Source organism: Solea senegalensis, linkage group LG16 (genome assembly GCF_019176455.1).
Source record: "Solea senegalensis isolate Sse05_10M linkage group LG16, IFAPA_SoseM_1, whole genome shotgun sequence".
Taxonomy (NCBI): domain Eukaryota; kingdom Metazoa; phylum Chordata; class Actinopteri; order Pleuronectiformes; family Soleidae; genus Solea; species Solea senegalensis.
This window is the reverse complement of record NC_058036.1, coordinates 3,039,937-3,051,178: the sequence shown is the minus strand read 5'-3', so window position 1 is coordinate 3,051,178 and position 11,242 is coordinate 3,039,937. Positions and strand designations below refer to the sequence as shown.

The 11,242-nt window shown below is 40.7% G+C and overlaps 1 protein-coding gene and 1 long non-coding RNA gene across 2 annotated transcripts; one reads left to right on the top strand and one right to left on the bottom strand.

Moving 5' to 3' along the window:
* The first annotated feature begins 5,917 nt into the window (after positions 1-5,917).
* Positions 5,918-9,622, top strand: LOC122782683 (serine/threonine-protein phosphatase 2A 56 kDa regulatory subunit delta isoform-like). Its single transcript, XM_044047133.1, has 3 exons — positions 5,918-6,286; positions 7,514-7,664; positions 9,451-9,622. The coding sequence occupies exons 1-3, from the start codon at positions 6,104-6,106 to the stop codon at positions 9,453-9,455; spliced, it is 339 nt and encodes a 112-aa protein (XP_043903068.1). The 5' UTR covers positions 5,918-6,103; the 3' UTR covers positions 9,456-9,622.
* On the bottom strand, positions 6,328-11,090 carry LOC122782684. The gene is made up of 2 exons (XR_006361948.1): positions 10,518-11,090; positions 6,328-7,200 (listed from the first exon to the last, which is right to left on the bottom strand). It is a non-coding gene; the product is annotated as an uncharacterized LOC122782684 (long non-coding RNA).
* Positions 11,091-11,242: the final 152 nt, after the last annotated feature.

Sequence of the window (11,242 nt, the reverse complement as noted above, 5' to 3'; positions counted from 1 at the left end):
TGTGTACTTGTGTAAAATTTGTAATTTTACTTTCACTTAAGTCTGTTTTTGAATGATGAGGACAGGTGAATGAATGATGAAGACAGGTGAATGAATGATGAGGACAGGTGAATGAATGATGAATGAATGATGAGGACAGGTGAATGAATGATGAGGGTGAATGAATGATGAGGACAGGTAAATGAATGATGAGACAGGTGAATGAATGGCGAGGACAGGTGAATGAATGATGAAGACAGATGAATGAATGATGAGGACAGGTGAATGAATGATGAGGACAGGTGAATGAATGATGAGGACAGGTAAATGAATGATGAAGACAGGTGAATGAATGATGAGGACAGGAATGAATGAATGAGGACAATGAGACAGACGAATGATGAGGACAGGTGAATGAATGATGAAGACAGGTGAATGAATGATGAGGACAGATGAATGAACGAGGACAGGTGAATGAATGACAAACACAGGTGAATGAATGATGAAGACAGGTGAATGAATGACAAAGACAGGTGAATGAATGATGAGGACAGGTGAATGTTAAGGACAGGTGAATGACAAGAACAGGTGACTGAATGATGAAGACAGGTGAATTAATGATGAGGACAGGTGAATGAGTGATGAGGACAGGTGAATAGAGGACAAGTGAATGAATGATGAGGACAGGTGAATGATGAGGACAAGTGAATGAATGATGAGGACAGGTGAATGTTAAGGACAGGTGAATGACAAGGACAGGTGATTGAATGATGAAGACAGGTGAATTAATGATGGGGACAGGTGAACGATGAGGACAGGTGAATTGGTGCTAACCCCAGCGTTGTTAAAAAAAAAGTAACTAAGTAACTTTTACTCAACCACTACTTTTCCCTTTAACTTGAGTACATTTTTAGAAAAGTACTTTTACTTGTACTTAAGTAAAATGTTACTTTTACTTTTACTTGAGTAGAATATTTCAGCACTCACGTGTGTGCCAGTGTGTGGGTCAGTTTCAGAAACAGCCGAGGAAACATGGACACATTTCTTTAAAGCCAGACTCCACTCAGGACGTTTATGTTATGTCGTCGCAGCAAAACCTTTTCATTATGCTCTTCCTGCGTCTATAACGACTGATACAGATTGTCACTTCATCAGAATGCCATCTGTGTGGTATATCCCTCTGCTGACTGAAACAACCACTGAAACAATGCCAATGTTTTGATGCACATTCTGAGGTAAATCCCCAGTTTGTCTAATTATTATGGATTAGGTAGAACCAAGGCCTAGTAACGCACACACACACACCTTGTGAATGTTGGAATAAATTACCATTCGGTGCCAAAGTGAATGTACAATTTGATCCCAGGAAGGCCTGCACCTGCTCCAGGCAGAGAGAGGTGAGTGATATAGTCAGCATTCATTGACTGTATCGCAACTGACTCCTTAATGCAGTTCTGGATTAGAAGTGACATGGACCATAATGATGTGTAATGATGCGAGAAAAAAACTAAATAAACCATATAATAAATCCTCTGAGATGATCTTAACTTCATATTCTCTCTCCAGAACAATTGAGCTTGTGTAAAATTATCATTTTGAAGATTTTATCTTGTCGATAGAAGGAACTTTCCGAGGTTTTCTCTCTTTTTTTTTCTTCTTTTTTTTTTATGTCCAAGGCTGAATGTCGGCAGTCAGCACACATTTTTATCAGGATGACTGATGAAAGGTTTGTGAAAGTACAGCATCACTGTAAAAAGGGAAGAAATCAGGCTGCAGCAAGAGCCCAGGGAGGAGATATCTATCTGGGGAACACTCCATCTCCCCAGGGAAGGAGAAAGAGGCTGAAGCTGGTGCACCGTGTAGGTTGTAGAACATGCGGTGCACTTCTAGTGGAGTTGGCTTGAAGCAGCAAGGTTAGAGCAGTAAGTAGACACAGGTGGAAAAAGACGGCGGGGTCACCTTGAATAAACCGGAAAGTTGAATCCCAGAGGAAGATGTTTGCTGAAGCAGGTGCTGCACAATGTTCTTTTAAGTCCATCAAACGAGCCACCTGGCTGTGGACGAGGCGGGGGCGACCAGGATGAGAGCGCTCCATCACATCATGCCGCACGTCAGCATTCAACAGATGCTTCACACGGGAGAAGTAACTGTGTGTCACTTCTTTGTCTGAGACTTTGCCTGAGACTGCTCCAGATTACATGGAAGAGATCTAAGCGCAAACTCCAGAACAGCCAGTTATTTCAAGGTCAAACATGCACTTAAATGTCATGTGATGTGACTGAAAGTGACACCACAGCTATGGAATAGATTGTTTTTGTAAAAGTCGAGCACAGTAGCTGATATTTAATTTACAACTTGAATAATCTCCATGCAAGGAACTTATTGTTTTCCTCTAGATTATTATTATTATTATTATTATGTGGCTTTCTGGTCATTTTTTAGGGGGTTAAATTGTCATATTGTCATAGTGCCTGGACCCATAAGGTGAAAACTGAGCCAATGTTAAGCTCCACTGAATTTCCCGAAACTTGGTGAGAAGATGTTGTAGTCCAAGAGGAACAAAAAGGTCAATTGGAACCATGGCGTCACTTCAACTCAACTCAACAGGAAGTTGGCCATTTTGAATTTTGCCGTCCATTTTGGCGATTTTCACGCGACGTAAATGAACAAACTCCTCTAAGTGCGTTTGTCGTACCAACGTAAAAAAAAAAACTAGACACATCAAAGGCAAAAAGTTGCCAAAAGGTTTTGCAGATTCACCGTCGGCATTTTGGTGAATGACGATTATTCGCCACAAAACAGGAAGTGCCCTACAACCTCGCCTCATATTGACCGATCGCCTCAAAACTTTATACATGTCACAAGAGACTGACCCCAGACACGTCTACGGACACAGACTTGACCCAACAGGAAGTCGGCTGTTTTGAATTTAGCTGCCGTTTGGCCACGAAACAGGAAGTGCCCTCTTACCTGGCCAAGGGTAGAGAATGACTACACTCTCCGACTTGCATGGGGACGCGAGGGCCACAAGCAGCTCTAGTCATTATTATTGTTGTTGAAAACTGTTTTTAAAATTATAACTAACTGAAACTGAATTGTGCGCTTACAAAACTTAACTAAAATTGTAGCAAAAATTTATGTTACACATAATCCTTCTGGGTTCATATGAAGTGTATTTATTTATTTTTTTCTGCAGGCAATTGTGAAAGATTATATTTGAGACAGAGAGCCTTTTCATTCATTCATAATGAAATGTTTTCAGTGTGTTTTTTGCAGGTTAAACATAACATTCATTATGTAGTTAATTGGCTTTTGGTTCTAAGTGAATCAGACCTTGAGTCTTTTATTGGGTTTTTTACTTTGCTCGTGTTTTTCCTCAGATTGAGCTCCTGAGACTCCTGGCTCACAAGCAATGTGATATTTATTCTTTTTTATTATTATTTATGTTTTTATGTTGTATTTGATTCAGGGATGGTTCTTCTTTTGCTGGCTTTTTATGACACAATATCTTTATGATCTGTTTGAGTCTTATGCCATATTACAAAAAAAAATCCAAAAAAAACTAAAACATTTTAAAAAAAAAACAAAAAGTGAAAATTAAAACTAATGAGAAATCCCAAACTGTGATGACCTTTGACCCCTCAGAGTTGTTCAAATCCGTTGCAATAAAACAGGACGGACTCTGCCAAGCAGTGAGTGTCCTTTCACAATAAAAGCAAAAGGTGTTTGCAGCTCGTGTGTAACGAGCAACAACACGTTCGCGTGTTATCAGCTGGGATCGTGCACCTGCGATACAACGCGCTGATTTCACGTCAACCAAGCCATCTCTCCCCTACCTCCCCCTCCGCTCTCCCTTTGTTCTTACCCTGCAATTTTCTCCCGCCTTAACAAGCCGCCAATTTTTTTTTTTTTCCCTCACCCCTTTGTATTTCCCTCTCCTGGAAAAGTAAACAAGCTGTTGTGGTGCGGCGGCCCTTCTCATTAGCCTCATTGGCTGGACAGTTTTCCTCATAGAGGAACCTGGCGCTATAGCAACTCATAATTCATTCACGTGGGCTGCAAAATAGGTGGCCTACAAATGGGTTTTTTAAAGTTTTCCACAATTGTAGCACCCGTGTGACAAAAGGAATATTTGATTGAGTTGCTGGAGACAGAGCAGGAAAACAAATCCTTCCTGCGCGTCACTGCTATTCTTCGTCACGCCGGCGGTGCACTTCATCTATTGGATTTCTTTGTGAAGAAAGGACATATTGTGCCGTCACACGCGCACAGCTGTCCGTCCACCCAACCGTGCACGTTGCACACGCACAGTGTTGTTTCTTTCACCGCCTGGTGCAGGCACAGGAAATGAAGCCGAGCCGTATCGCTCCAGTAATAACACGACGCTGATGATGAAGCTCTGACCACGGACGGGGAGCAGAGATGGAAACACAGTGATTCAGAGGACAGCACCGCTCTCACGGCCTGATCAATACACACCAGTGTACTGCATCAAACGGCAGGGAATAGCAAGCAGTCCTACTCTGTTTGTCGCCCACACATGTGCATTCATTGCTCACGTCAATCTAGACTCTCTGATCAATCATGATTTAAAAAAAAACACACCAGTTCTCACCTCTCATAAACAAGGTTCTTAAAAAGTTGAAGAAATTCAATTTAAAAAAAGTCTTACCTAAAGATAATACATCATATACATCTGTTTACATAAAGTTTTATTCAAATATGTGATTAAATCTCACACAGCACACTTGCCTTTAGGTAAACAGAAACTACTGCTTGGCAAACGAGTACAACACTGCCACCATATGGATTCACACGTGTATTACAACAACATATCTGCTATAATAGACACAGGGAGAGATAAGCAAGCACATGCCATTGCTGCAGATCTCTGTGGAATCGCTGAAGGGACCGAAATAAATAAATGGGATCACACGTTTGGAGAAATTAAGTATGGATTTGTTCAGAGGAGAGTGTGCGGTGGGTTTCTGGATGCTTAAGGGAAATAATGAAACATGCACGCGGGACAACATGTGTCCCGGGTCGTTAATCTAAACCCGTACGTTTGCTGACTGAAGTGAATGGTAAACAAGTCCCTACAGGGAGAGAGAAGAAGCTGCACATCACAGGCCGTGGAAGGGAGGAGGAGGTGTGTGTAACCATAGCTATGCACAACATGGATAACACAATATAGACACTATCAATACAGATAGCACAATGTTTCTCAGTGCACAATGTCACTTTCACTCACTTATTATCTCACACTATAACTAATTGTCATTTATCTGTGTTTTACACGTTCAGTACACGCAAGGTCATTTTCACACATAATATTATACGTATACATTTTCTCTGCTTCTTTTTCGCCAGCTTTACCATGACAAACGTCGAAAATAACAATATCTTAGTGGGTCAGTGGGTCCATAAGCCGTTTAACCATCACAATGACTGTGAAGTTGTTAAATTAGGGTAAAGAAATTGTATTTCTCTGAACAGCAGTGTTTAAGTCTAATGTTTCCCAGTGACTTCCACCATGGAAGGAAGTGATTTTTGTTTTACGTTAAAACAGGAAGGGAAACTAACCCTAACCCAACCCAAATACAAAGAAGCAGAAAAATGCAAAACATTAGACTGATAGTATTGCTTGACATTATCAGATGCATCCCACATCCAACCACAGCTGACAGAAGATGAATAATTCCTCCTTAAGTACTTAAAAGAAACTTGTTATGCGTCACTTTAATTTAAAATGAAGCAAAGTACAGTACTTCTAAAAAAAAAATAATAATTAATTGTAATTAATTACAGTAACGCGAGTAAATGTAGCTCATTACTTTCCACGTCTGGTGATAAATAACTTTTGAAGTGATCATCATCTATGAAAAAGTCACGCACAGAGCCTTTACATTGCTGCCCTCGTGCGGCAGATACGGGGTATTACAGCACTGTTGCAGAACACTCATCATCATCATCTTTGAGGCGATTTCAAACAGCGGGGATCAGAAAGTGCAGCAGTGAAGTTGCACGTGGACAGCGAGCACGGACACACACACACGGTGGGCATGAGCTGCGTCTTCTCTGACAGGCGGCGCGAGCTGTGGCGCGAGGCCACCGCGGAGGTAGGATGACAGTGACACCGCGCTGTGGCACGTGTCACATGGCGCGTGGACCGGTCACTCCACGGCGAAAAGCCACACACACATATCAGTGTGAACGGCAAGAAGCCATCTGCTGTCAGTGTGTGAGCACGAGTCCACCGCTGAGGACGCAGCCGCTCAGGATGCCTCACAGGAGCAAGAAGGAGAAGGTAAACAAACAAACAAACAAACAAACACACACACACAAAGCTTGTTGTTGTCCAGTTTTTATCACTGAATATTTAGGAATCGTCCAAACTTTGATGTAGTAATGTTCCTGCTGATGAGGAAGTAGTAGTAGTACATGTTTAGGAGTGTTTTGTTGAAATGTGGAATGAATATTTGTTTAGCATGTAAACAAACTAACTTTTTTACTTTGGGAACCCATTTCCTATATCATTCTGTTTTGAACATTCTTTCTCTTTATTCTCTTCATTTTCTACCTCTGTAAAGTCGTGGCGACGCTACAGAGGTACTATAAATACAATAAAGACTTGTGAATATCTTGGAAAATACACTCAGAATGTTTGTAGTATTAGTATTTTACATCTCCTGTAGAAGTGTCAGTGGTCAAGTCGTATAAAAACAGTCCCTGTTGTTGCCACAGGGACGATATAGAAATGTGGGTTTTTTTTTATTTTCTTTCTTCTTTTCACAAATTCACACGTGCAACAGGCTGTTTCATGAGGGAACATCGATTCCACACGTTCTTTGCACTTGTACACACACTCTCATGTGATATCACGTCTCGACCTTATGACCGTCTCCTCAGCTCTCTCTCGTGTCGTGATAATAATGCCGAGCATTGTCGTTTCTGTCATACATCAGTGAGTGTGACTGGAGGAGAGTTTGACTGACTGACTGACTGACTGACTGACTGCCCGGACGTCCCCCCTGTTTGTTTGTTTCTTCACTGACAGCTTTATCAACTCCCGCCGTCTGTGCTCAGTTATTCTGGTCACTGAGGTCCGTCACAGTCTCTGTCCACTGGTGCAGTAGAGTGCACCGCCGGCCGTGATCAGGTTGCTGAGCTGAGGATCACCTGACCCCATTCAGAACTTCACCGCCACCTTCTCCTCTCGGGCTGCACAATGAATTGAAAATGTTGCATCATATTAATAATAATAATAATAATAATAATAATCACATTTTTTTCAGTGTTTACTGTATATTATAAGCTACTTCCTGTCTGGGTCTATGTTTGCAGAGAACCGAAAGCACACGTGTCTACATATGTCATGTTTTTCCAATATTCTCCTTATGATCTCTCGTCTCCTCTCTTGATGACACTCGAGTAAAGCGAATCCCGTGTCGCTTCCTCCGGGCACAGGAACCGCCGTGACCCTAACCCCGCCTCGGTAACGGGAGCCCTTCCGCTGCAACTCTTGTTTCCGCAGGGCTCCAGTAAGAAAGTGCCTCCCGCAACTCAGCTGATGAGGGTGAAGCCGCCGGGGTCACACTCGGCCACGAGGAAGGAGAAGAGGTTCAGCACTTCCTCCTTCCCGCTCAGCACCAACAGAGAGCTCCAGAAGCTGCCTGCGCTCACAGGTACGCGGCGTCCTCCTTCACGTTTAAACATTCAATTCTCACGCGAGGCTTCCCTCTTCTTCGCGGAAAAACACCTGATGACCTTTATCTAAGACTGCATGTTTGGCCTACATGGATGAAGGCAATCATATTAACAATTCATAGCCTGAGTGGATCCTTATAACTGCCTTTTTAACCTTTGGGTCTCTGCTCGCTACATAATTTATCGCTGAGCAGACATTATCTGTAACGCAAATGATCGGCGCAATCAGCATGGAGGGGTTTGCTCGTATGTAAGATGACTGACTGATAAAAGACACAAGCAGAATCTGGGCCATCCAATAATAACTCAAAAACATCCGACTGAATCAAACATGAACTTAATCCTGATTTGGAGCAGGAGGCAGCTCACAGTCCTATAAATACTCCAGCCTGTACGACACTCACGGCATTTTTATCAATGTTAAATAATCAAATCTGATCAGTTTGTGTGGAAAAACAAGGTTATAATAGCTTCAAATTTGAAATAATCTTTATTTAGTTTTGACTCTTTAGTTTAGTTCTCATTAGTTTTAGTGTTAGTTTTATGTAATGTGGAGTAGATGCCATTTTAACCCTTAGAACACAGAGCATTTAGGCTGCTTTTTTCCATTATAATACAGTATTTTATATCCTTTTTTCAGCACAACTGAGGCAATCTGATGAGATTTATTTTTTTCATTTTCACCAACTATATAAACACACCTGAGCAAAAAGTACTCAAAATGTTAAAAATCGGATTGAATTAGTGACATTTGGAAGTCCGTCACAGTTCAAAGGTCACTTGGCTCGTTTTTATGAACAAAAGTAAAAGAGAAAACGGTCTATTTTTGTCACTTCTGCACAATTATTCCTACTTTTCATCACTACTAAAAATGCGATACAAAATGTATCCTAACGTTGTCTGAACAACACGTAAGAAGACGAAAAAAAACCAATGTTTTTTTAAAAGCCTGAATATGTGACCTGTAAACACACACTCCCAGGATATCCATATAAGGAGTTGTGCATTATTCCCACGGCAATTTACCAAGGGTGCACCTGCGGCACAGATCCGAATATTACAACAACAGAATTTAGTGCAGGGGTCACATATAACACAATTTGATCTCAAGTGGGCCAGACCAGTAAAATAACATAATAATATAATTATATTATAATAATATAATAATAAATGAAATAAAAATAATAGCCTAATAACCTATAAACGACAAAATGTCCAATTTATTTCCCTTCGTTTTGGATTTAATGAAGTGTCTTTTTACAAAACGTATCAGGAACAACCTGAGATTTCGAGTTTAGCATTTACACGTGTGCATAACAACATACAGCTCACAGTGGCTCTTCAGAGGCACAAAACATTCACAGTCACAGGTATCTGGAATTGACAAATACAGTACTTCACATTTTGATTGTGAAATTTCAACAAATTCATACGGTGGGCCGGATTAGACCCTTGGGTGGGCCGGTTCTGGCCCGCAGGCCGTATGTTTGACACCCCTGGTCTATGAGAAAGTGACCTGAAGTGCAAAATGTGTAGCCAACAGACAAAAGACACACTTGAACATAACGTCAATAATAATAAATAACCCTCATGAGACACATCCCATTGCTCGTGATCTCGTTTTATCGTGACCCAAAAACCGTTTCTAAAATCCAATTGCACGTGGATTCTATTAGTACATGTCACAGCGACACTGATTCTTAGGCGAGATAGTGACGTCGAGCTTGCGCATCAATCTTTCACGGCTTCTTTGTTTACACACAGCATGACAGACGGGATCAGGCCTAAGTGGTTTCCTGTAAACGACACCCGGCTATGCTTTGTTATCGTACCCCAACGAGCTCGGTGACACTACGGAGAAACCGTGGAGCGACGCGGCCGGAGGAAGTTTGACGGGAAACCAATTCAGTTTTATCAATTAACAAAAACTGCTGTGAGGAAGGTATCTTTATTTGATTGAGTATCGTAAAGACACACAAGTTCTTTGTTATTGTACTTAAGTACAAGATTCACATATCTGTACTTTACTTTGTTATTCATATTTCTTATAACTTTAACTTTTACTCCACTACATTTCCTCTAACTATCTTTGTTACTACAACACAAAATCAGAAGAAGAAGAGTTGGCAATGGTCTGTATTTATATAGATTTAATACTCCTCATTTTATTCAAGTACTTTTACTTGTAAAACTTTAAGTACATTTTGTGTCAGAAAATTACTTTTGATACTTAAGTACAGTAAATGTCATATACTTTAAGACTTTTACTCAAGTAATATTGTAAAAAGTGGCTTCTACCTAAGTCATTTTCTGGTAAGATACTTGTACTTTTACTCAAGTATCCCTTTAAGGTATTTTTTACAAGACCGCATTTAGGTGCTAAAAGTCTCTGTGTGTATGTAATCTGTTTTACTTTGAAAGGCAGACACAAATACTTAAGGAAATTTGCATTTAATGATTTTAGTTGTAGACAAACTTTTAAGCCAACATGCCAAATATCACCTAATTCCAACATATTTAATTAAATACTTTATGTGAATATTTTTTTGAAAAACACTTAATAGTGAAATATTGGCACTATTACACACACACAAGTAGTTTCAATGGTCTGTCTGCAGATGAATGAATGTGTGACACTGAAATGATAAAAATAATCCTCTGGTCGATTGAGAGGTTATAAAACATGACGTGACGTAAGATGTTCTCCTTTCATCACACTGTTTCTATCAGGCTGTGGTTTAAAAAACAAACAAACTACAAGGGTATTCTATCTATCTGGAATAACAAGGAAGAGACAATGACTGAAACATGTCACATCTCACAGTACAGACCTTTTTAGTGACAGTATGTTGCAGAAGCCTCCCAGACATCAGTGTTTGTTTGTAGTGCCATCTCCTGGTGAAGATGAAGAGGAGAAGCCTAGAGAGGAAGAGGGGGGAACTGTGTTTGTGACACCGTTCAGGCAGGTGGTTTGATTCTTCGTGAGCATATGGCAATATAGGATTTCTCAAATACTCAGTGTTTTGCAATATCGTACCGTGACTTAAATGTCGTGACAATATCGCATCGTGGTTTGAAGGTCGCGATAATATCATATTGGGACTTAAATATCATATCGTTTCAAGAATTTCCCCTCGGGGATCAATAAAGTATTCTGAATCTGATTCTGAAGTATCGTATTGTGGCTTAAAGGTTGTGATAATATTGTGTTGTGGCTTTCAGCTCATGATAGCCAACAGAGTAAAGACACACATGAACATGACATAAATAACAATAAATAATCCTCACGAGACACATCACATTGTTTGAGAGCCAGGAGTCTTATCAAGTCTTACAATAAACCCAATGAAAGACTAGAGGTTGGATTCACTTTTGGCGTGTTTCCACCGGCTCGGCACGGCACGGCACGGTTACATTGTGTTTCCACGAGCGATAGTACCTGGTACTGGGTACTTTTTTTTAGTGCCTGCTCTGACGAGCTGAGGCGATACTATGCGTGACGTCAGATGGAGTCTGTGCTCCGGTCACGGAGGAAGTACTGAACAAATATTTTTAA

Excerpts from the sequence above, each read along its gene's own strand:
- LOC122782683 (XM_044047133.1), top strand. The coding sequence starts at position 6,104 with ATGACAGTGACACCGCGCTGTGGCACGTGTCACATGGCGCGTGGACCG. Across the intron at positions 6,287-7,513 it reads ACAGGAGCAAGAAGGAGAAG|GGCTCCAGTAAGAAAGTGCC; the intron begins GTAAACAAACAA and ends TTGTTTCCGCAG.